The 25,159-nt window shown below is 58.8% G+C and overlaps 1 protein-coding gene across 3 annotated transcripts; it reads right to left on the reverse strand.

The window, feature by feature from the left end:
• SRL (sarcalumenin) lies at positions 1–24,425 on the reverse strand. Of its 3 annotated transcripts, XM_039731910.1 has the most exons (8): positions 24,270–24,400; positions 15,609–16,586; positions 13,939–14,037; positions 12,951–13,046; positions 9,731–9,766; positions 5,111–5,227; positions 4,192–4,425; positions 1–3,615 (listed from the first exon to the last, which is right to left on the reverse strand). In XM_039731910.1, exons 1-8 carry the CDS (start codon positions 24,328–24,330, stop codon positions 2,804–2,806), a joined length of 2,433 nt encoding a protein of 810 aa, XP_039587844.1. In that variant the 5' UTR covers positions 24,331–24,400; the 3' UTR covers positions 1–2,803. The 3 variants fall into 3 exon arrangements, with proteins under 3 accessions (XP_039587844.1, XP_039587845.1, XP_039587846.1); XM_039731911.1 differs by lacking the exon at positions 9,731–9,766; XM_039731912.1 differs by lacking the exons at positions 9,731–9,766; positions 15,609–16,586 and having other exon boundaries at positions 24,270–24,425.
• Between the last annotated feature and the right edge of the window lie 734 nt (positions 24,426–25,159).

Raw genomic sequence — 25,159 nt, forward strand, 5'->3', positions numbered from 1 at the left:
TGTGTTTGGAAAATATCAGGTTTTATTAGACAGGCTGATGTTCAAGCTGACAGTTTTATCCCAATGCACATGATCACGGGCATCTACAGGGCCTGTGTCCCAGCTCCCTCCCTCCCATGAAGCTCTTAGGCAAGATGTTCAACTCCTCCAAATTCAGGGGGGGTTGGGTTTCTCAGCAGATTGAAAATGTTTCCCTGCTCCCCATTTTTCCACTCCCAGATTCCCAGAGGTCTCCTGAGGAAGCTCAGTGAGAACTGGGACTGAAGCCACCTGGATCTGAGGGAGAGGAGGCATCTCAGTGGCAGCATCTCCCTGAGGCAACACGGAGCTGGGTCAGTGTGTGTCTCAGGGAACAGACCACCAATGCCATGGCTTTGGAAGGAGAACCCAAAAGAACCATATTGGGGGGAAAGGGTTTTGGCTGTCGTGGGGGAGCCCCATCCAGCACACAGGCACCAAGACCTTGCACAGGGCGTGCAGGTGCTGCAGGGAAGAGAAAGGGAGGAGAGGAGGCAATGAGGGCTGGAAAATAAAGCAAGATAAAAGGAAACCAGAGAAAGGATGGGGAGAACGATGGGAGAGGCCTGAGAGCACTTCAGTGCCTTCAAGGTCAATCTCCTTGTGGGGCAGGGTACCCCATGGGCTTTAGGGTGACAGAGGAACTAGGAAAGATATGGTGCAATACAGTGCTTGCAAACAGAAATGTTTAAAGGCCTTTGCTTTCTGTGACAATGACACACAGTGTGACAGCAGGAACAGTGACAACATCAGCCAGTTTCTGTTGGTGATTCTATTCCATTAGCTCTTAAAAACCCATGCAGACCAATCCGACAGAGGAGAGTGAACGACAGATGGAGAGGAAAACTGATGAGCAACGGGATCATGGACAAGAAAGAAGGAATGACAGCAGAGAGGCAGCAGCACTGGGGCAGGTTTGAGACCTCACAGTACTCACAAGCACATCCCTTCTCTCCACACTGCTCTGGCTGCTGCTCTCTCTGACACTGCTTGCCTTCCCTTGCACCCTCTGCTCCCTCTGCACTGCAGGCAAAATCCCTCTTCCTGAACCACGCCCTGTCCTGTGCTTGGACAGAGATTTCGGTCTCAGCTTCTCAGTTCAAATGTCAAGTCCTACCTTGAAGCAGAGGCCAGGAACATTCAAGTCCCTGCAGCAGCATCCCCTCAAACTCACCTGCACTCAAGGGGATCTCTTCATTGCAGAGCCTGGGGACATGGAGCTCTCCCAGGCCTGCTGCCATAGCTCACTTCCTGTTGCACATGTGGAGATGCCCTTCACACCCTCCCCATCACAACAATAGCCTTCCATTCCCAGCTTTCTCTTTCCCTCTTTTGTTTCTTTTGCATTTTTCTTGCTTTAGCCAGCATCTCCATGTCCTCTTGCTTCTGTTAAAGGTAAGTCCCTTTTCTCCAGAGGTTTCCTGGAGAGCAGTGCTTGCTGTGGGTATTTGGCAGGAGGAAGGACTTCCAGCAGGTTCTTGGTGGGCTTGAAGGTGCCGGTTTGCCATCCAGGACAACATCTATCACCTGGGTGGTTTGGGCTCAGCTTGGCAGACAGCAATGCTGTCCACAAGGGCCAAGTTTCAAGGTCGGCTGTCCATGGGGAACTTCACCCTGCTCGGGTGCTTCCAAAGAAATACTCCTTCAGGACTGAGCACCGATGCTCAGAGACAAGCCAACAAATGGCTAAAAAGGGAGGAGTTTGGAAAGCAAGCCCCAGAAACCTGCCTGGACTGTCCTGGGGAGGACAGATCAGCAGGTAGGCAAAAGGGATGTGACCTTTTTAACTTCATAACTAATGACCCTGCTTCCTGGCTCCCTCCACAAAGCACAAAACCATGGAGGGCTGACTGAGAAAAGAGCAACACGGACTTGAACAAAGGCAAACTGCCAAACCCTCACCCTTGGAGCCCTTCTGGTCCAAAGACAAGACTTGCTAGCATGGGTTTTGAGGTTAATGACACACACAGGCATGAAGTGCCTTCTTCTGTACTGGCCAGGGAAGGAAACCCTGCTCACATCTCCTTGTGGGACCATCTGATTTGGGGTGTTGGCCCTCCTCATCCAGCACAGCTCAGCCAGTGATGGCTGCTCCTTTCCACCTCATTTCTTCCTTTGCCATGGACTTGCAAATCCCATCACAGCTGCCTGTCTGGAGCTACCAACGCCCCTGCAAATGCTCCTTCTTAAGTCAAACACCCACATGAAGGCTGCAGAAGATCAACTGAGCTGTCAGGTGAAAACAGAACTCACCAGGTGACCTAGAGGTCTCAGAAATAAAAGCAGATCAATATTTGCTGAGATTTGTAGCAGGTTTGTGCCTGAAAATAACAGTTGGGACATGGTCTCTCTTTCCTTGACCAGTGCTCCTGGTGATGCCTGGGTTAGTGTGTCAGTGCTCTCCCCTGTGTTCTCACGCTGTGCCCTTGTTCTCATTCCCTCATGGCTTCGGGGATGCAGAGGTTGAAATTCCTCTTCATGCACTCTTGGCACCAGTGGAAAAGCAGCAGCAGTCCTGCCCATGCATTGCTCATACTTACAGCTTAAACATTGCCTTCTACTCAAAAGAACAAAGATAAAATGTCAGGAATTCACAGTTTTTATTCTCTTCCTTATGCCCACCCATCTTCCCCTGCCATCGATGTCAATGACTCAAAGTCCTCATCGTACGGTAGCCTTTGCCAGCGTGGCACTCAAAGGGTTAACAAACCACGGCTTCTTGGACAGATAAGACATAAGCTCATTCACCAGTAGGAACACGTGGACAGTTGGGTTGTGGATCACCTTAGGGTTTCCTGTAGCGATTCTTTGGGGTTTCGCCACAGCCAGTGACGTCGCAGGAGAGGACATTGGGCTTCTTCCCCAAGCCAATGCTTCCCAAGAGATCGGGAAGCTCACGGGTGATGGCCTTCTCGATCTTCTCTAGGAAACACCCTCCCATGTAGGAACACTGCTGAGATAGCAGCTTAAAACTGGTGATGGGATTGATGCCAAAGAAGTCCTTGTAAGCCTCGCGGTTGGGGAGGTCAAATTTGCTGACATTGGTCTTTGCCAGAATGGATTTAAAGATAAAGAACCTGTCAGGATCTTCCACAATGTCCCTGAACACCAGTTCTCCATCACTAAAGAAGGTCATTTTGTCCTTGTAGGTCTGTAGATAGCGATCGACCAGCAGGGCGTGGATGCGCACCCGGATGGCGTGCTGGCGGATGAAGGCAATCTTGTTTTCCATCCTGTTCTCAATCACCTGGTTGAGATCTTCCAGGAGCGATATCTCTTCTTTGAGGAACAGGTCTCTGTGGGTTTCTGGATGGTAGTCATGGGGCCAGAAGGAGCTAACGTACACCCTGGGCGGCTCTGTGACGTTGATGAGAGGAGCAAGGCTCCAGAACAAGGCGCCGTAGACTCTCATCAGCTCCTGGGTAGCCAGGCTGTCAGCTTTGTTCAGGATGATTCGGATCTGAGACTCGCGGCCCTTCAGCTGACGAAACAGCATCTCCAGCTCCAAGCCCACATCCAGCTTCGTGGGGTCAAAGACAACAAAGATGAGATCGGCTCTGTCAATGAACCACTGGCACACGTCGTTGAATGGGTAACCTTGAGGAGAGGAAACAGGGAAATCCAATGCAGGATGAGTCCCTCCATCAAGAGATTGATAAACCGTGAGCCTGCTGTGCCTCAATCCCCATGTGTGCTGCACGGGTTGTGAGGCACAGCAGACTTCCCCTGTAGCCTAGAACCTCTTTCTCATATGCTAAAAACACTTTGGAGCTTCTTGGCACAAAAAGCCATCCATGGGTGTCTGGGCCTGTGACTGCCTGTCTCTCTCACCCTTATCTCCAGACCCTCCTCCTCTCTGCTGCTGACCAAGGGTTCCTGATGTTCCTGTGAGCAGATACTGAATCACAGGATCAGAGGATCATTATGGTTGGGAAAGTCCTCTAAGATCATTGAGTCCAACCATTCCCCCAGTACTGCCACGGCCACCAGTAAACCATGTTCCCAAGTGCCACATCCACACATCTTTTAAATCCCCCCAAGGGATGGTGGCTCCACCACTGCCCTGGGCAGCCTGTGCTGTGTCAGGACTCCATTGTGCTTCAGCCACCTTTGTCACTTCAGATCATCATAGCATCTTTTTGGGGTCCCTTAGATGAACCCAGTGAACCCTACCTCTTTCTTGCTGCTTGCGGTTTTCAATGATGCCTGGCGTGTCCACGAAGGTGACTCTCTCCAGCAGTTTGTGGGGGACCTCAATGCCTATCAGCTTTTCTAAGAAGTTCTGCCCAAATTTCTCCAGGGGCGAGAAGGAGCGGGCACTGTCAGCAGCCATCACGATGCCCTCGATGGTCTTCAGCTTGGGGCCGTGCATGATGACAGTGAACTCAGAGGTGGTGGGTTCTGCCCCTGCACAGCAATGAGAGGAACAGCAGAGGCATGAAATCCATGCCAGGCTATGGACACAACAGGGCTGGCCTGGGGCTGGGAGCATTGAGAGCATTGCGTGCTTCTCAAGAGATGCAGGGGCAATGCAAGCAGCATGAAATTCCTGCCTAAGAATTTCCTGCCCGTCTTCTTGGGAAGATGTCATGGGGTTGTTTTCTATTGGGACTGGTTTCTCTGGAAGTGGCCTGACTGCACAAGGTGTCATGGAGAAACATCTCCTGGGAGCCCTCATTGCCACTGCACTGATCTGGCCATGGATATTTGCCCTTAGCTGTGAGATGACATCCATGGGAGCAGGGAGGAAGAAAGGGGAATGGCATTTCTCCTGGAAGGGTGAATGAGCTGGCTGCACGTGAGGAGGGATGGGGAGAAATGTGAGCTGCCCTTTTGACATGACTGCTGCTCACAGCGTTGGGGTTGGGAGCTGTGCTGCAGGATGAAGATGTTGTGGTAAAGATGCTCTCCTCCACCCTTGGAAGGGTGGACAGGGTGTGATGGGAAACCTCTCCCTTCACATGGCACCACAGCCAGGTGGCACAGAGCAGATCCCAACCTCCCAGCTGTAAGAAGGAATGGGAATTGCTGAGTGCACGGATGTGGGAATGCATGTATCGGCACCCCCGTGGCAAAGCAGCGAGTGTGGTACCTGTGTAGAGCTGGTAGGGAGTGTTGTCCAGCCCCAGGAGGTAGTTTATCATGGAGGATTTGCCGACGCTCCACGGTCCCAGGAATAGCACCATAGGCTTGGAAGTGATCTCCCCATCTGCGGAGAGGGGAAATAACAAGAGGAAGTGAAGGAACAATAGCCGTCGCCGCCGTGCGATTACCTCCCGGCTGTAACGAGCATCCCGTGTGAGCGGCGCGGTGCTGCTGCCGGGGAAGCAGCCGCCCCGGGGCCAGCAGCCATTCGCCAGCCAAGGCAGCGCCCGCCGGCTGCGGGAGCGGGACGGCCCCGTGCTCTGCGGCACAGCCCCCTCGCTGCCCGACCTTCTCCGAGGCTCAGCCCTTCTTAGACTACGGAGGACTGGAAGGTCTTGTAAGGCTAGTCTCAGTTTGTGGTTTAGCCGGGGGAGTGGGGCTGGCTGCGGGCGGGGGGTGTTGTTTGCAGGCAGCCGCCGCAAAGCACGGGCCGTGCCGGGGGGAGGCCATGCCGCAGCCGGGCCGAGCCGTGGGGCCGCGAGCAGCGCTGGGCTTGGTAAGCGCGGTGCGAGCCTCGAGCCAGCTGCCTGCAAGCCTTTCCACCATGCCCGAGCAGGGAACAACCCCCGGGCCGTGCCTGCCGAGCCTCCGGCCGAGCAGGAGGTCACTGCCTGGGTGTGAGCTGGGTGTGAGGCTCCAGCTGGATGTGGGGAGGTCAAACAGCCTCGCTTTGTGCTTGGGGAAAGGCAAGAGGAGAGTGAACTGTAGTCCCCATCCTGCACTCTTGAAGTCACACAGTTTTCTCCATGAGGATGGTGACCTGTCCCCATGCCATGCCATCAGTCCAGGAGCACAGAGGTCCCCGGACACACACAGCCAGCACCCCCAGGAGCAATTCCTGCTCAAACAGGACTCATGCAATCAGCTTGTGCCCACACTGCTCGACTCCCCAGCCCCCAGGAGCCCAGGCAGGCAGCCGGTGGAGCCAGAGGAGCCCAGGCCTATGCCAGCCCTCAAGCTGTGCCCAGGACACACGGGAGCCTGTGAGTCCAAAACAGGACAAGAATAAAGAGGACAAGAATGGAAGTAAAACTGGATAAGTTCCCACTGGTGAAAACCAACCCCATCCTATGCTCAGGGTGGGAGAGGGTCCATCCTGTTGTTGCTAGGAGTTCAGCCAGGGGATGGATGACACCAGAGGAGCTGGGAGCTGCTGTCTCAGCTGGAGCAGAGCCTTCCCCCATGCCCAAGGCAAGGAGATGCCCTGGGCAAGGTATGCTGCCCTCAGCACCTTCTCTTCAACCCCATGCCTAAGGCAGAACTATTTTCTGTGAGGTAGCTGAGAGCCCCTGGTGCTCCATGGCTGCACCCATGCACAAGCCAGCAGCATGTGAGCAGGCCAGTGATCCATCTCCAAGCTGGGGGAAACCACAAAGACCCCATGGTGCTGAGCTCCTGCCCCGAGGGTGCTGGAGGGCACTGCATGGCAGCTTCACACTGAACCTATCTGGCCATGGGAGCAGATGCTGGGGAGAACATTCCAACCTGCTCCTATCTGCCCATCACAGGCTCACTGTGTCACCTCTGGGGAAGGGAATGGGCTGGGGACATCTCTCCATGAGGCACTGCTGCATCCATACAGCTCAGCCCTCCTTCACAAAGCAGGGCAGCACCCCTGAAACAGGGGATGCATGGCTCTTCCTGCACCCCACTCCCTGCCTGGCAGCTGCAGGAATCCAGCCTTGTCTTCTCACATGGGACCAAAACAAGTGTTGAAACCTTGGACTCTCATTATTAATCATTCCTCTGCTGCTCTGTCGCCGTTGCTCTGCTCTCTTGCCAGCTTTAATTAGGTTAGGATGGTTGTTATTATTACCATTATCCCTGTGATGTTGTGCCAGAGGTTTGGGGTGGGTCCCTGTGTGCTCTTTCATAACACATCCCTGGCCAGGTGTGACTGTGTGAATGTGGGCACCTCTGGCTCTGCTGCACATCCTCCTCTCTGCTCCACGGAGCCAAGGTGGGCAGCGACGTGGGCAGCCCCCCTGCCTGGTCACCCACCGTCCCTCGAGCCCCTCTGTGCCCCCCGTGGGCTGTGTGGGCAGTGCCCGGCGCTGCAACTCTGCAGGAAGTGCAGGAGCTGCAAGGAAGTGAGGCCGGGTATGGATTCCCTGCTGCTTGCCCAGGGCTGGGGGAGAGGGAGCATCTCCCACCCGGGAGGGTGCTGGCCTGGCATCTGTCCGTGCTGTGTCCCCGTGCCATGTCTGCCAGCAGCAGCTCGGCTCAGCTGGATGGCCCGGGCAGCGGAAAGAGCCGGGGCTCGCTGGCTGCCGGCAGGGCATGGCGGCAGCTCCATCACAGCGGCTCTCTCCAGCCACCCTGTGGCTGCTCGCTCGCAGCTCAAGCTCAGCCTCAAGCTCATCCCTCCGCAGAGCCTGGGTCTGCTTGGGCTGCTCAGCTCTGGGCATGGGAGCAGTTCGGATGTCCAAGTCATTTTCTTTCCTAGAGCAGTGGCTTTCTGGCTTTTTGCCACATGGCAAGACCTCACCTTTCTGTGAGGCTTTGCCATGTGGCTGTGCCAGGCTGCCCGTGGTTGGAAACACTGCTGCTCTGGGGTGGAGAAGAGACAGCTCTGGGGAGAACTTAGAGCCCCTTCCAGTGACTAAAGGAGATCCAAGAGAGATGGAGAGGGACTTTGGATGAGGGTCTGGAGGGACAAGGCGCAGAGAAATGTCTTCACAGTGAGAAAGGGCAGGGTTAGATGGGATTTAGGAAGAAATTCTTCCCTCTGAGGGTGGGCAGGCCCTGGCACAGGGTGCCCAGAGAAGCTGTGGCTGCCCCTGGATCCCTGGCAGTGCCCAAGGCCAGGTTGGATGGGTCTTGGAGCAGCCTGAGACAGTGGAAAGTGTCCCTGCCCATGGCAGAGGGTGGAACTGGGTTGGCTTTAAGGTCCTTTCCAACCCAAATCATTCCATAATTCTATGATTAATCCTGGGCAGGGCCTTGTCTCCTCTTGTCCTCAAGCCCAGCAACATGTGGCCTCTCCCCCAAGTGCAAGCCTGTCCTGAGGATGCTGAGCAAAGCAGAGGACCTAGCAAAACCTCCTTCCTCTCCTGGTTCCTACTGAGCCACGGGCACCAAGGTCTTCTTTGTCCTCAAGCCACCCAGGAAGGCTGGAACACCTGGGGACGCTCCCAGCATCACCCACACTTCTGTCCCACCCCTGTGCCACAAACACCACCGGCCATGTGCCCATGGCACGGATCCAGCAACCCTTGGAGGGCACCCCTTGCTCCCAAAGCTTCCAAATCCACGAGTATCCTGACAACACGTGTGCCCACAGACGGAGGGACAGGCCCACGTGGCTGCAGACGGCCTGTGCCTCCCCCGTGTGCCCACCCCGGCAGCACGTGTGCGAGCGCCTGAACCCGGGATGAGATAAGACAGCTATCGGAATATGCTATAAATACCCAGAGCCCTCTGCACTGCTGGCACGCCGGCACGGCAGCGAGCCAGAGGCTCTCCAGGCACCGCCGTGGCCGTGCCCAAAGGAGCCTGGTTTGGCAGGGTGTGGCAGCGTGGCCGTGGGGCAGGACAGGAGGGACACGAGATGGGATTTCCTTGCAGGAACATTGTTCCCGTGGCTGAGCACCAGGCTCAGGGGAAGGGCTGGGTGTTGGCTGGCATTTCTTGGACTGCCTCCCATCTCCTGATCCTCCTGGGGGACCTGGCAGCACACCCTGAGCAGGATAGGCAGGGAGAGGAGCCAGCTCGGGCTTCTGAGGGGGCTGAGGCTGCTGGGCAGGGGCCAGCCCGTGTTACTGGGACAGCTGCTGTGGGATCAAGGGTGGACATTCAGGAAAGTTTCTGCACGTAGGAGAGTGCAGGGTGGGAAGAGATCCCCTCTATAGGACGAGCTATCATCTGGGCTCCTCCAGTTCATGCTGTGGGTGAGAGATCAACCTAAAGGTCCAACACATACAATCATGGAATGGTTTAGGTTGGAAAAGCCTTCTCAGATGACCAATTCTAAATGCTCCTGCAGTGCTGCCAAGGCCACCACAAACTCACGTCCCCAGATGCCATATCCACAGGGCTTTTAAATCCCTCTGGGATTAGGGACCCCACCACTGCCCTGGGCAGCTGTGCCAGGGCCTGACAGCCCTTTCTCTGAAGAAATTTTCCCGATATCCAAGCTTCCTCAGGTGAAACTTAAGGCCATTTCTTCTTGTCCTGACCATTGTTCCCTGGGAGGAGGGCCGGCCCCTACCTGGCTGCTCCCTCCTGTCAGGGAGTTGAAAGGGGGAAGGTCCCTCCTGAGCCTCCCTTTCTCCAGACCGAGCCCCCCATCTCCCTCTCACGGGACTACCAGAAACACCTTTGAACCTGGCCGGAGGAATACGCTGCCTCTCAGTCTTGAGCCAAAGGGGAAAGGTGTCAGAGCCTGGGCGAGGTGAGGGTTGGAGGGAAGGGCTGGGACACGTGCGGGCTCTGGGAGGGCTGGGGACGCCGTCCCGGCGGGGATGGCGGGACAGGGTGCGGGCCCTGCTCGGTGCCCGGAGCCGGGGAAGCCGGGGGCAGCGCAGAGCGGAGGCGGTGCCGGCAGCATGCAGGCAGCGATACCAACCTGTGGCCGAGGAGCCCAGGGTGCGTCCGGGGTAAGCTGTTAGCGAGGGACACGGGGAGAGAGAAAAGGAACCGTGAGTCCGAGGAGGGATGCGACAGCCCGGGTGTGGGCCAGGACAAGGAGGGAACCGATGGCCACATTCCCAGCAGGAGACAAGGAGTTACAGCCTGGGAGCGACCTGCAGCTCCCAGGACAAGCACTGAACCCCTGTCTGCCCTGCGGGGCGGGGATGTGGCTCGGGGTGCTCTGCATCCCCACCCCTGCTCTGCGGGGTTCTTGCCTTCCCTGGCATCACCCAGCGAGCACACGGAGCCCAACAAGCCAGGGTTAGACAGCCACCAACCCAGCAAGTGACCCGACAACCCCAGTGACAGGGTCACCTGGACCCAGCCCCTGTGGCTGGTGGTGGCATCTGGGAGGTCATTCCCTACACAGGGACACTTGCTAATTAGCGTACATCAGTAATTAGGGTCACCAGCATGCACCACAACCTGGTGTGACCTCACAGCAAGCTTTCCGTGGCTGGACTGGGAGAATCCCTCACCCTCAGCTAGGGATAGTCCCTCCAAGCAGAGAGCTGGACCCAGCCAGAGCATGTCTGCATCCACGTGGGATGGCAGAGCAGAGAGGCGGGAGGGTGGCAGGCAGGGAGAAGGAAATGGCATCTGCCAGGCTTAAGCAGAGGGTGTGTGGGAGCTTTCTGAGATGCACCCTGACAAGTCAGAATTGATGGTGACAGCCACAGCTCCCACAGGACTCCATGGGAGTTTTCACATGTTGTGGGGAGCAGAGGAGCTCTTTGGATTACACTGCAGGGAAAGGAGCTGATGAGAAGGGAGACAAAATGGAAGGCTGCCACGTAATGGAGGGGCCAGGGTGCTTGCCACGGCACCCCTCTATATTGGTTTACACCTCCAAAGGTCACACATATTCCATGACAGGCCTGCCCCAAAGCTCCCCCAGCTGTCCTGCTCCTCCCAGCCAGCTGAGCCGGCAGCTCTGTGCCCTCCAGCCTCCCCCCAGCACGGAGAGGGGGCACAGGGGAGAGCTGGGAGCACCTCCCAGCCTGCAGGGACAACACTGATGGAATGAACCCGCTCGGGACACGGGCACTGTGAGGGGAAGTGTTAAGAAGGCTCCCTGAGCTCCACTGTGTCCTCACCTGCCCTCCAAGATCAAGAGAGTTCCCTGGGCCAACCCTGTAACTAATGTGCAGGTTTCTCTGATTACACTGCTAATGAGGGACTGGGGAAAGCTGGATCTGTGGGTATGAAAGGCAAACTGCTGAGCTGTAGGTTTCCAGATAGGGTTGTGCGTGCCAGGGTATGGCTGGGCTCTCAGAGATCATTCAAGAAGTTTGGTGTCCGTACAAATTTTTTGGAGGGGAGCATGGCCAGGGTGTCTCATAGCTGAGACAAGGACTGGAGGCAGAGCAGCATCCCTGTGCCCTTCCCCGGGGGCCAGGAGGGGACTGTGGGTCACCAGCTCCAAGGTCACAGCACCTTCAGGGTGCCCTGTAGGACACAGTAGGGTGTACTGGGACCTGACCTGGGGACTCTCAGCCTGAGGGGTGGCTGTTCCTCACAGTGAGGTGGAACAGACCATGGAGTGTTGAGGTGAGGCCAGGATGAACACCAGGACCTACTGTCTGAGGTGAGTCCTGCTCAGGAGCTGGGTTTGAGAGAGGCTGGGAAAACACCAGGGTCAATGTTTCCTCAGGAGCTGAGAGGGAGAAAGCCACCAGGAGCCTGGGGAACACTTAAACACTTGTTTCCTCCCCAAAAGGGAGCAGGGAGGTGGCTGCTTGGGCATGGGATGGATTACAGGTAGGGTGGGACATCCTGAGGGCTGGAAACTGAGGCTGGGGGCTGCATCCTCTGGCTGTGAACAGCAGAATGGGGGTTAGAGCACACCAGCTGCCCCTGTAACCCCAAACATTCTCCTAAACTGTGTCCCGAGGTGACAGCAAACATCAAACACCAGAGCAGCTTGGAGAGGAAGTTGGGGTGTTGCCAGGGGACAGGCCAGCAGCCATGGGTGACAATCAGGACATGTTGTGAACCTCAATTACCCTCCCACAGGGTAACTTCCCTGTGCTCCCCACTGGCTCTACACTGGAGATGGCCTGGCTGGGTAGGGAGATGTCCAAGCCTGCTTACAGAGTGTCTGACCCAGACTGTGGAGTTGCAGGAGGGATGCCTGGAAAGCAGGAGTTCTGCTCTACAGGGATGTGCCCCAGCTGAGTGTGGAGCAAGGCCAGCTGTAAAAGAAGGATCTGTGGGGAGGGTGTATCCTAGTCCTGCCTCAACAGAAGGGAGGGCATGGCTCCAGGAGTGTGGGCCTGGACACCTGGGGAGGCAGGCAGAGGTGCAGAACAAGGAGGACAATTTCAGGGCCTTGGCAGGAGGCTGCCATGGGCATGAAGTCCTGGGACACTGGCAGCAGGGACTTCAGCATCCCCTGGATACTCAGGAGACAGCTGGCCCTGGTTCTAGTGCTTGAATAGATACTGAGAGGAGAATTACTGCAGTGAACAAGGAAGTCAGACTTGGCTTTGAGCCATCTGTGCTTGGAAAATGAGGCTGCTTGTGTTTCTTGGGTCACAAGAACTTCCTCTATCTTGTGAGCATCTTGGGACAGGGCTGCACTTTCCTCTTCTGGAGGGACACATGTGTGACCTGGCTCAGCCCACACCATGCCAGGGGCCATGAGGACCTGCTCACCCCATCCATCGTGTCTGAGATTGCCAAAGGCTGGAAACTCCAACTCTCAGGATGAGTGAAGGCTGTGGAGCTTGAGGAATACCCTGCCCACGTGGTTGTGTCCTGTACCCAGCAGGAAGGATGCCAGCTCCTGCCACCCCCAGGAAGCTCATCTCCAGCCTTGAGAGGTCCTGAGCTTCCTTGCCAAGCCGGTTTCATTGGGCCATGATCTCTGCTTGGCAGGGGTACAGGGCATTGATGCTGAGCAGGTGGGAGACCCGAGGCAGGCAGGGCTCAGTGCTCAGCCCACACAGATGGCTCTGACAGCAGATGGGCTGAGGCAGAGGCAGGAATTCCTGCTGCTGGGTTCACTAGGGCATGGCTTCTAAGTGCAGCATGTTCGTGAACTGCCATGGACTGGGAAGCTGCAGAGGAGGACACACTATCCACACTGCCCATGATGTGCTCTCTGTGCTGTTATCTGCTCCCCAAGGACCTGCTGGTGCCCGTGGCATTACCTGTGATCTCGTGCTGCCTCAGCTCGTTGTATCTGTAGGAGTGCTCCAGGGGCTTGATGGAGGAGTGGTAGATCTTCCTCAGCCGCTGCAATACTCCTGGGGGGCAAAGCAAGTGGGCAGGTGAGAGGCAAGCCCCACCAGGCTGGGTGAGACCCTCCTGAGGCCATTCCCTGCAGGTTCTGAGGGTGGCCCAGCCATGGCTCCAGGGACTTGGCTTACAGCTGAAATCTTGGCCAAACTGATCCCAGCCACATTTTGCCTGGAGGAGTTGTGGCTGCCCCTGAATCCCTGGAAGCATCCAAGGCCAGGTTGGATGGGGCTTGGAGAAACCTGGTCTATGGAAGGTGTCCTGCTCATGGCAGAGGGGTGGGATGAGATGGTCTTCACCATCTCTCCCAACCCAAGCTGTTCTAGGATTTTGAGGCCTCTCCCCTGCTAATGTTTCCCACTGGGCACTGTCCCCTTCTGCTCCCAGCAGCTGATGGGAGGAGCACCCTTCCTAAGTGCTGTTTAGCACTCTACTCCCACCATCCCCAGAAGCCCTCCACCATGGTGCCAGGGCCCCCTGGCATGGCCCCTGAGCTGCTTGCTAGAAAAAAGGAGGAGCTTTTTCCACAGTATCTCTTATCTCTGCCTTTCCAGCCCAAACTGCCAGCGGGGCCAGCAGAAGCAAACCTTAGAATAGCAAAACCCAATATATAATTGTATAAAAACCCCAACCCTTTGTTACAAGTTGCTCCAGGTTTCTTTGAGCAGGGATGCGCCTGATTCACTGTCTGCATCTTCCAGCCTCTATACCTTCCTAATTCTTGTATGCCCTCAGTGATGTCCTTAAAATACCTAAAATATGTTAACCCAAGAGCAGCCAAAGGGCTGTTGTTGAAGATCTGGCATTGCTAGACCTGCAAGAGGCAAGGTTAAAATCAAAACACAAGAGAAGGAAGATCCTGTCCATGGTCTTAGTGCAGGGCATGCGTGGCCTCCTCACCTGAGACATCATCGGCAGGTTTTTCCTCATTGAGCTTCAGGGTGTTCTCCAAGTGGGACCGGTCGCGCTTGGTCGGCTCGCTGGCATCTTCAACCTCTTCTGGAGGAGAAAACAAGGAGACGTGTTACTGCTGGAGAGGGGAACCCACACAGGAGCTCACACAAGCGACTGCCAGGGAGAGGGCACGGGGAGCACACACACCCTGAGCCTGCGGGCACGCCATGCCCACGGCAGCCGCTGTCACCCTTGGCATGCCACGTGCTTTCCCTTTAGCACAGGCTCCTGGGGCTGCCAGGGCCGTGGCTGCTGGGGGAAGCGTCATGGGCAACTGCTTGGCTCCGAGCTGGCTGCTCGTGGGGAATGCAAAGCTTGTGCCTGGAAGGGGCTCCCGGGGTTGGGGTGTAGCACGAGCACACACAGCAGCTGCTGCCCAGCGGGGCCCTGGTGCTTCCCCCAGCAGCTGCGGCTCCACGGGCTCGGCCTTGGGTGCAGGCTGTGTGCTGCTGCCTCTCAGCCTGCCCACTCCCCCAAAAACCTGCACTGTGAGCTGGAGACGTGGAGTCGAGGCTGGGACTCCTCCGGCTCTTGGGGGACAGGCCAGCCTGGCCCGTCCTGGCTGCCCCACCTTTGCCACTGGGGTGTTCCCTCACGCTTCTCCCACCTCTGTCTCCGTGTTCCTCTGTCCCTCATGGCTCTGTGCCAGGCGTGGGGAGCATGAGGCAGCTGCCTCCACTGGGGAAGGCACCCCACTGTCCCCAAAACAGGGAGACAGAGGTGACCTTGCCATGGAGGTGCTGGCACACCAGGAGCTTCCAAGAGCTTTTTGATATGGGGAGCTGGGTTGGACTTTAGCAGGGGTTTGGGGACACGTCTGGGGACACAAGGAACAAGCAGGACACCACTAAACCCTGAGACCATGTTGAGCATCTACTGAATGTTGGGCTGAGGAAGACCTTTTGACTTGCCAAGTGAAGACACAGAGACCAAACTGGGTTTGTTTTTGGGTAAAATTGGAGGCTTTTTGAACTGGGACATTACAGATGAAAACAACAAAAATACTAATCTGGGTCTAAAGGTCACTGCCCAACCTGTGGGCCAAAGTCTACAAATATTTCTAGGAAGTCGTGGTGGAGGGTGTCCCTTTCCCCTAGTTGGCCTTTCACTGATTGAGCAGGGCTGGTGCCTCAGCAGCTCATTGGCCTGGATTTGTTCTTCACAGCTTCCCTACAAGCCAAGAACTGGTGGAGAGGAGCCCCACGAACCTGGGAATCCCACCATCCTAGGAGCATCCTGCCCCTGCACAAGCCGAGGGCCCGGAGGACTCTGCAGTGGTGGATAAAGAGTCTTTAAGAGATCTGCGAGTGCTGAAAGGGGCCTGGAGGTTAAACATGTTATCCATGTCCACATCCCTGAGGAGAAATCATGGACTTGGAGTGGAGAGAGGGGAACATCAGTCAGTTTTGGCACCACTGTGGTGAGTGCCCGCGTGACGGGCATCCTGCTGCGGCCCCGCTGCCCATGGCCGAGCGCTGTTAGGGGCGGGCGGGGAAGCACAAGCGTTAGGAGAGGGCCATGCACTAGGTCAGGTTTAATGTGCCAAGCTCAGCTCCGCTGGGTTGATGGGAGGTCGCTCTTGCTGCTACAGCACACCCACAAGAAAAGACTCCAACCTATCTGGCTGAGCCGGGTCTCGGCGGCTGCTGGGGTGGTGCTGGGGACCTCTGTTCCTGCCAGTGGGGTCTTGTTTGCAGGGGGGTCTGCTGCTGCTGGGGGATTTTCTGCCACTGCAGGGAGGTCTTCTGCTGCTGGAGGGTCTTCCTCTGCTGTTGGTGGGTCTTCTGTTACTGGTGGGTCTTCTTCTGCTGGTGGATCTTCCACCATTGGTGGGTTTTCCACTGCTGCTGGTGGGTCTTCTGCTGCATCCCCACAGGGTGGGTGATGGCAGCTGGCAGGGCCATCCCTGGCTCCTCCTGTGCCAGCAGCTGCTGGTTTGCTGGGGCTCTTTTTGTTGGAAGTGCCAGCTGCTTCCTTGTCATTCTCTGCAGATCCATTCTCTGGCCTGTCACCATCTTCGTCAGACTCTTTCTCCTCCTTAGACTCTCCCTCTTCAGACTCTTCCTTGCCTCCATCTACCTCAGACTCCCCATGTTCATCTTCCTCAGACTCTCCTTGCTCATCATCTTCCTCTGAGCTCTGCTCATCCCTTTCCTCCTCTCCCTCAGGGGCAGATGTTGCTCTTGGCATCTCTGTTTGCTCTTCCCCTGGCTGCCCTTCCTCCTCAGAGCCTCCCTTCTCTGTGCCAGGCTCCTCATCCTCCTGGGCATGGATGTCATCCTGTGTGCCAGGCCCATGGTTCCCTCCACGATGAGCTGCCGTGGATTCCTCCCCTGAGCTCTGTTCCTCCTGGCCCTGCTCCTTGCTGCTCTCCTGTGTCTGGCTGTCCCCTGGCCCCAGGCCACCCGCCGGCTCTTTCTCCCCCTCTCCGTGTCCCTCCTCGGTGACACCAGGCAGGGAGGCGTTGGCAGTGCCACTGTCTTGCTGCTCCCCAGGGCTGCCATCGTGTGCCTTGTGCTCCAGCCGGGGCTCCGTGCCTGGCGGGGGGCTCTCGGCAGCGCCGTCCCCATGGCCCGTGCCGGGGCCGCGCGGCTCTAAACGATGAGAACAGCTCAGTCAGTCCCACCCGTGCTGGGCCACCGGGGCGCCTGCCAGGGCCCTGAGGGACCACTTGTGCCACTAAACCAAGAGGTTTAGACTCTTCCCTAAGCCTGCTCCAGCTCAGCTGTCTGTCCCTGTCACAAGAAGCTGGGTGCAAAGATGTTTGTGGGGGTGAAGCAGAGCTGGCAGGGGCTCTGTGGCTCCACCAGCCCTGGCTGCCTGGCACTGGGGCTGCTGCCCGCCCCAAAGCACTGCAGGAAGGCGGCAAAGCTGCCCTAAACATGGGGAAAGGAGTAAAAATGGCAAATTTTGAGGGGCTGTGGGCACTTGGCAGGTTAAAAGGTCCTTCCCCAGCCCTGACTCAAGAGACCATCACACCAGCCAAGGTGGGCGGTGAAGTGAGGGGGAGGAGGAGGAGGAGGAGGAAGGGGCTCCCTGGCATGAGGGGCTGCCCAGCGTGGTGTCCTGCCTTCAGGCAGGGCCTAACCCTGGCCATGGGTATCAGGAGCTATTTATTGTGAGTGTCCCTTCACTAGGAAAGCATGTGCCACGCCGTGCTGCTGCTGGGGACACAATGAGTGTGTTCTGTGGCCCAGGAGAATCCATCCGTATTTTCCATAGGCTCCAACTGCAATTTAACATCAGTCAGCGGGTGCCAAAAATAAAAGATCACGGCTATACTGTCTCCGTTACAAACAGTTGCTACTAGTCTAAATAATCCCCCAAACGTCTCATGCCAGGGGAGCGTTTCAGAGGAAAATAATTCCTTTGTACTCCAGCTGGCAAGCAGAAGCCAAGCAGGAAAAAAGGCCACCTCCACCCAGGCTGCAGGAGGAGAGGGGCACGGCCAGCCCTGTGCTCTGGCTCCTGCTCCGTGTCCATGCAGGAGCCAAGGACTGTGTCCAGCAGGACCTCGGCAAAGCTGGAGCTCACTGGGCTTGGCCACGGGGCACAGGAGGAGCTGGGCTGGGTCAGTGTGGGGCCGGCCCCAGACCCCTCAGCCCAGTTTGCCCTGGGGATGCCAAGGGCTGGTTTAATCTCCATGGCCCTGGGGCTGGTGGGGCTGTGAGCTGGGATCAGGTGGCATTGGGAGGCTCGTGCCATGCCAGCAGCGGGCACTGGGAAGGACGGGCTGCCTCCAGCCTGCCCTCATTGCCAGTGGCTCTTGGTTCCCTGGCACAGCCCCTCACCCTGCCCAAAGCGGATGCATGGGTCATCCTTGCCCTGGCCTCCCTGTCCTCTGCTGGCACACAGCTCACAGGTGCCCCCAGCTCAATTCCCAGGTGGAGGGAGATATCTGTGGTCACCTCCCATGCCCCTCCCTTGCACCCAGGTGCTCCAGGTCACCTTCCTGCAAGACCCCTAGGACCCTGCAGGAGCCTCTTGAATGGAAATAGCTATATTTGACTGCAAAGCCCTGGGGGGCTGGGGCCAACACGGCCCTGCCTGGCCCTGGTGGCCTGGGAACCACCCTGAGTCATTAGAGGGTCCCCTGAGCTGATGGGAGCAGGGATATTCTCAGTTTGGCCCCAAAAGAGATGGTGACCTGGAGAGCTGGGAGAGGAGTGGGGATCAAAGCAGAGGAGGAGGGCAGGACCAGGCAGAGGAGATCCTGAGGGTCCTCAGGGCTTTGTCTGGGGTCTGTGTGCCCCCTCTGACCCAGAGGGGCCATCACCCACCAGGGCCTGGCACAACTGCAATGCCAGTGGCCACCACGAGCCATCCCTCGAGGAAAAAGGGAAATATCTCCCAGGAACTCAGATGGGGATGTCCCTGCCACCGAGCTGCTCACGGGCTTTATCTCCTGTGACCTTCAAGGTCTGCCATGAAGTCCCTGTCCCCTCTCCACCTCCTTCTCCCTGTTTCCCCTACATGGCCGCCCGATCCATGGTGAATTGTGCTGACCTGCACATGGTGGGCCGATGAGTGCAAAATGGGCCGAAGGTTACGGGCTTAACACCCTCCGGAGGCTAAAAATACGGCACGGCAACTGTACGGGGCCCCGGGAGGAGCAGCCCGGTGAAGCCCCGGCCCCCGCGGCCCCGCGCCCGCTGCCAGCCAAGGGTGACGTCCGCACCTGGGGCCCCCCTGGGCCCCGGGAGGGGACAGCCACGCTGTAAAGTGACACCGGGGCTCCCCGCGTTCACACCTTGCATTGTGCCAAGCGGATGGGTGGCATCGGAGAGGAGACCTCGCCCTTTTCCCCTTGGGGACTTGACCTCCCTGCGAGTCCCTGGCTTTCCTTGCCCCTGCCACCCCTTTCTCATGCTGGGAGTTCTATGAGCTGCCAGGGGACACTTTTTCAGGTGGTGGCAGCGGGGATGGAGACCCCGTGGTGCTGTTCTGGGTGCCGTGGCATGTTGGCACCCGGAGCAGGAGGGGCACGGCTGAACATCACCGTGTGCCCTCCATCATGGAGACCCCGCGGTGCTGTTCTGGGTGCCGTGGCGTGTTGGCACCCGGAGCACGGCTGAACATCACCGTGTGCCCTCCATCCCTCCTCCGGGACACAGAGAACAGCAGCAACCTGACGGCAGAACGGACGCTCCGGGGGGACGGTGAGAAGGGACAGATGGGCACAGGTGGCCCTGGAGGGACACTCTCCCCCTCCAGCAGAAATCGGAGCCGTGAGCGTGGGGCCGGCGATGGCAGGGCTGCGGGGATGGCTTTTCACACGCCCCCTTCCCCTGCCCAGATCCCGATCCCTGCTTCCCTGCGGGAATTATCCACTGGCTCCTGCAAGTCCTGTGCTCCCCAGGGGCGTCTTGACAGGACCTTGTATCCCAAATATCCAACCCTGCCTTTATTCTGGCAAAGCCCTTTAAAACCTCATGGAATCTGACTGGACACAAAGAAGCTGTCAGGGAGTTCCTGGGATTTTCCTGCTGCAGACCCCACCTTTCCTGCGGGACCCCTTTTCATGGCGATGTCCCTGCCCTCCAGGCTCTGTGGGCCCGCATGTCCCTCGCTCAGGGCCATCCCCCCAGTAGCTCCTCCAGCCCAGACCCAGGGCAGGGGGATGGCTCCAGCTCCAGTTTGGGGTCAGCTGGGCCAGAGCTGACAGAGGGAAGTGTCCCACGAGGGTTCAAGCAGCCCAGAGGACACAAGCACAAGGATGGGGCTGAGGATGGGGTTGGCTCTCCAGACCTTTGTGCACCCCAAAGCCCAGGATGCCCAGACACGTCATCACATCCCAGAAGCTTCATGATCCCAAAAGTCCAGCATAAAGCAAATATATTCCTGGTTTTCAATGCAGAGGGAGGTCTAGGAAACAGTTTTGTCAGACTAACTTGACCTCATTTGTACAGAAAATTTTAAATTTCATTTTAAAAAGTTATGAAGTAATTTGATTTCTATGAATGGTTGGATAGAACCATACAATATTTTTATTAATATATGGTAAAGAAACCTCACCAGGATCTACCAAAGGAATTAAAACCAGTCTTGGAGCTTTCAAAACAGAGATTAAAATGGGAATCACTGCTGCAGGGTGTTTCTTGCACTGTCTCCCCACCCTCAAGGGACCCTGAACTCTGACTTGCAGAAGACACGAAGATGAGGAAGGTGGGAGATGAAGCACCTGCTGCTTCCTGGCTGAGGAGATCTGGGTCCATCAGTGAGCAGAGGGCCAGGAACCGTCAGGTATTTTGGCACAGGCAGATGTCACACTGTACATCGAGGAACATCCACCTGCAGTGTCCCTTGCAGCCTGGGGGAATGCTGGGGGACCCAAGGGACGTGCTGTGGCATGCCTGGGGCTGGAAGGGCCCCTTCTTCCAGAGCAAGGGTATCCAAAAAGTCTCACTGTTCCTGTCCCCTGGCCTCCAGCCATGGAGGCTTCACCAGCCCACCCCAGGGATGTCCCCTGAGGGACATCCTCTGTCCATTCAAGGCCACACTTCCTGGCTCCCCATCCCTCCTTGGGTCATCCCAAGCATTCCTGGTCACCCGGTCACCCCTTGGACGTGCCAGCCTGGATTCTGATGCCTGATGTCCCACAGGATCCTCAAACCCCTGGCAGTGTGGGGACAGACCCTGCCTGGCCATGCTGAGCGGGGTGCGTCTGCCCTGGGTCTGACGTGGCAGCACTGGGGACACCAGCACAAGGACAGGGCCACAGCTCCGAGCCCTTTTCCGCAGTGTGCCCGGGGCTGTGTGACTCCAGGGCTGAGCCCTGTGCCCGGCTGGCACCAGGCCATGCTGCCACTGCCAGCACCCCATCCTGGCCTGTCCAGAGCCTCCCCTGCCCCTGCACCCCACCAGCACAGGAGCTCACGGCTCCCTCCAGCAGCCACTAGCAAGGAAAATGTCCCCCTGAGCTGGAAATAGCTCCGTGGAGTCCTGCACAGCCCCGGGGCTGCTGCCATTCCTGCAGAGCTCAGGGAACAGGCAATTCCAGGAGCAATCTGGTCACCCTGACCCAGTGGCCAGGCTGGGATTTCAGCAGCTTGGCGAGTGGGACACAGTGGAACACGGCAAGAGTGTTGTCCTTGGGCATGGCACAGCCCTCCCAGCCTGGTGCCAGCCCACAGAGACCTGCTGGTACCTCTGTGCCACCAGGGCCACCCTCCCAGCCTGGTGCCAGCCCACAGAGACCTGCTGGTACCTCTGTGCCACCAGGGCCATGCACAAGTGAGGTCTCCTGGCCTTCCTGCCCAGCTGGGTGTCACCTACACACTGGGACAAGGATGGCACGTGGAGAGGGTGTCACAGCAGAGCCAACCTGCCTGGCATCTGCCTTGCTTTGCTCAGCCAACACCTTGGGAGTGAGATGGAGCACCCACAGGGACCAGGTTCTCCTGGGGTGAGGCACCAGGGGTGTGACAGGGACGTAGGTGGCACAAGCACTCAATGCACCCGAGGCACCCCAAGCCCCCTGTCCCACACACCCCCAGTGGCAGTGCTGCCCATGGCTGTGCTGGTGCTGGAGGCTGGAACAAGCCCAGAGAGTGTCACTGGGACACTGAGGTGCCCACCTCTGGGGAGGTTGGTTACTGTGGGGGCCATTGGCCTGGGATGGTCAGGGTGGGCTGTCCCCATGGCTGCTGTGCCCAGGGCCCTGAGCTCACACAAGGTGTCACACACAAGGTGTCACAGCCCTGCTCCCAAGGTGTTCTGGCCTGGGAGGTGGAGCCTGCCCTAAAATGACACATTCCAAGGTGATGGAGAACACCCGAAGATGCCACAAGAAGGTGGTGATGGAGCTCATCCTGAGGTGACACCTTCCAGGATGAGGCAGGACGAGGACTCCCAGAAGCTGAGCTGGCACAGACCCCCCTGCTGTCACCAGGAGGGGTCTGTGCCAGCCCTGCAGCACCTTGCAGGAGGACACCACTGTGCCAAGGCTTTTCCCAAGCCCTCTCTCAGCTCAGAGGCAGTGATGGCATGGCCTGGAATTGCCCTCCCACTCAAACCCAAGAGCCAAGGCATCCCCAGGGCAAAGTATCCGGGCACTGCCCTGCCAGCACCCTGTAGCCCCTTGCTGCTGGCCACGGGGTCAGCCAGCCTGGCAGGGATGACTGGGCCCTGCCTGAGGTGTGAGTGTGCTCCCCTGGGCAGGAGCAGATGCAATATTGGGTGAGTGGCCTCGCCATGAGCCACTGCCCAGCCCCACGGTGGGTGCTGGTCCCTGCCAGGCTCCTGGCAGCCCCAGGCAGCTTTGCCAGCCCCAGCCACGTGTGCAATGAGCTGCCTCAGCAGGGGCTGTAAGAGCACAGACACGGGGCAATGCCCACCCCCAGCCTCTGGGAATGGTGGCAGTGTCCTGGCAGCCTCAGGTGCCACTAAACCCAAGGGACCACACCTTGCTGGGATGTTCCAACAAAGCCCCTGGTTCTCCACTGGACTTTCACCCCTTCTCTGACCATGGGCACCTGCAGCCCCACAGCCCCGTGGATCCCCACAGGCACCAACAGGGTTTGAATGGGAGACATGTCCCAAAAATGGAAAAAACCTCCCCAAAAAAGCCACTTCCTGCCCCCCAAAGGAGCTGGGTCTGAGAGTTCAGCTTGGTGCCAAAGGAAAAGCAAAACTCATCCTGCAAATCCCACTGGTCTCAGAGGAGCAGAAGCATGGGCCGGAGACTGGTTTCCAAAAAGCTTAGAGCTTTTTTGGAAACCCACAGTACTGGGGTGAAAACACGAGACCCTCAACAACCAGGTGGGGACTTGGGGGACCCCTCAGAGCTGGTGCTGGGGCTGCCAGACCCCCATGTGCCTCCTGCCCCAGAGCCTCCAGGCTGTGCTGTGCCAGCCTCAGCCAAAGCAAGACGTGGGCAGGTGGCCATCCACCATGGACAAAGCTCCTGATGTCCCACGAGGCCACCAGCCCCGCTTGGAGCGGCACAGCCACCGGCCGTGCCCGCAGAACACCCTCCCACCCCCCCTGCACAGGCTGCCCCCGCAGCCCCACAGAGGCCACCCCACCTCTGCCGGGGTGTGTCGCCGGCCCCCAGACCCATTCATTCCCGAGAAGGGCCCAAGATGTCCTTAAAAGGCCAAAACGCGGCGGGCCGGGGGTGCCGGGGCTGGCAGGCGGCAGCTGCGGTGCCCGCGCGGGGCCGCGGCGCGGGGCGGGGGCCGGGGGGTGCCGGGCCGCAGTGTCCCCTTACACGGCTGTTTCCATACTTAGCCGCCCCGCTCCCGGCTGCGCGGCCGCCGGAGCCCGGCCAGGCGGAGAACCAGCCCAAATTAACTCAAGGGCAAGCAAGGGTACCAGCGGTGCCGCGCCGCCCCAGCGACACCCGGCCGGGCAGCGCGGCGAGCGGCGGCCACGGGACAGCCCGGGCAAGGGAATCCGGGCTCCTCAGAGATGCCCAGTGCCCTGGCACCCTCCCCTCGCAGCCCAAAACCGAGCCACCACGGAGCCACAGGTGACACTGCCACAAGGCATGCCAGCGGCAGCGCGGCCCCTGTGCCCAGCGTGGCTCCGTGACAGGGACCCCAATCCGCACCTCCCGCCACCCCCTCCTGTCCACAGCCCCCCAACACGTTTCCCTGCACGGTTTGGGGTGGCTCTGCAGCCCTGCAAAAGCTGCTGGGGAGCCCGGACCGCTGTGCCCCTGTCACCCTGCCCTGCTCCGGGGCCGGGCTCGCCGGGTGCCCCGGAGCCTCTCTGTGCCCTCAGCCCCACAGGCACCACAGTTCTGTCTGCAGCCCTACAGGACCCCACAGACACCCAGAGACCGACAGGAACCCGCAGCCCACAGGCACCCAGAATCCCAGAGCTGCTCACGGCCCCACAGGCACCCACAGCCCCATAGGCACTCCCTGCAGGTACCCACAGCCCCATAGGCACCCACTGCCCCACGGACACCCACGGCCCCACGGGCACCTGCAGTCCTACAGGGATCCCACAGCCCCTTGGGGTTCCCACAGCCCTGTAGGAACCCACAGGCGCCTGCAGCCCCATGGAGACACCCAGCTCCGTGGGGACCCCCAGCCCCATGGGGACCCCCAGCCCCGTGGGGCTGCCGCAGTCCCGAGGGCACCCACAGCCCCATGGGCACCCCACAAGCCTGGGCACCCGGAGGCACCCACAGTGCCCCAGAGTCCCCGCAGCCCCAAGGGCACCCCCAGCCCCACGGGCACCCCACAGCCCTGCCAGCAGCCCCAGCCCTCGGGCACCCGCAGCCCCCGGGGTGCCCCCAGCCCCCGGCGGCCCCAGCCCGGCCGTACCTGCGGTGCCGAGGAGCAGGAGCGAGGCCACGCAGCAGCAGAGCAGGTTGAGGCCCTTCATGGTGGCTGCCAGGAGCTCCCTGCCGCTCGCTGCCTCTATTTATACGGCGGGCGCGGGGCAGGGCAGGCAGGCAGCTGCCCGCACAGATGCTGCCGCTGCCGCTCTTCCGCTCCCAGGGGCCCTGGGCACGGCGACAGAGGTGGGACACAGCGCTGGGAATGGCTCCTGGCAGGGATGCCAGGGCACGGGGCACCCCCGGGAATGGGGGCCCTGGGCTGGCACTGCTCGTGCGGGGTCACAGCCCCATCCCAGTGGGAGGAGAAATGGGTGCTTCTCTCCCTTTATTCGAATAAATTCCTGCAGGGCTCCTCTGGTCTGTCCCCATCCAGAATCCTGCTGCTGTGGGGTACTGGGGCTCCTCGGGCTGCCTCGGCTCCTTTTGGGCTGGAGCAGGGGTTTGAGGACAGGGAGAGCTGAGCATCCCCGCGGTGCAGTGTCCTCACCTGTCCCCAAAGGTGGCTGTCCCCAGACATCGTGTCCTGGGCTGGTGTGACCACAGGGCACCAACTCCAGGCAATGCCATACACCCCAAAGGAAACAGGCCGTGTTCCTGCCACCCTGACGGTGTCCCCACTGTCACTGCACTGCACTGGCAGCGTGGCACAGGGCACAACGTCACCAGCACCTGGCACCAGCACTGTTCTCATACAGAACAGCCTCCCGGCGCTGTCCCCAAAGCCTGGCCATGGCACAGTGACCCTTGGACTCCATCAGTGCAGGAGCCATTCCAGGGGGGGCTGTGACCCAGCTTTTTCTCAGGGAAGGTGGCAAAAACAGCTCCCCAGGACGGGGAGCAGGGGGAGCCCCTGAACCCCAGATAAGGGGTGGG

This window comes from Passer montanus, unplaced genomic scaffold, assembly GCF_014805655.1.
Source record: "Passer montanus isolate IOZ18808 unplaced genomic scaffold, ASM1480565v1 scaffold8, whole genome shotgun sequence".
Classification (NCBI taxonomy): Eukaryota; Metazoa; Chordata; class Aves; order Passeriformes; family Passeridae; genus Passer; species Passer montanus.

Excerpts from the sequence above, each read along its gene's own strand:
- SRL (XM_039731910.1), bottom strand. The coding sequence starts at position 24,330 with ATGAAGGGCCTCAACCTGCTCTGCTGCTGCGTGGCCTCGCTCCTGCTC. Across the intron at positions 14,038-15,608 it reads GACCCGGCTCAGCCAGATAG|AAGAGGTTGAAGATGCCAGC; the intron begins GTTGGAGTCTTT and ends TTTCTCCTCCAG. Across the intron at positions 13,047-13,938 it reads ACCTGCCGATGATGTCTCAG|GAGTATTGCAGCGGCTGAGG; the intron begins GTGAGGAGGCCA and ends TTTGCCCCCCAG.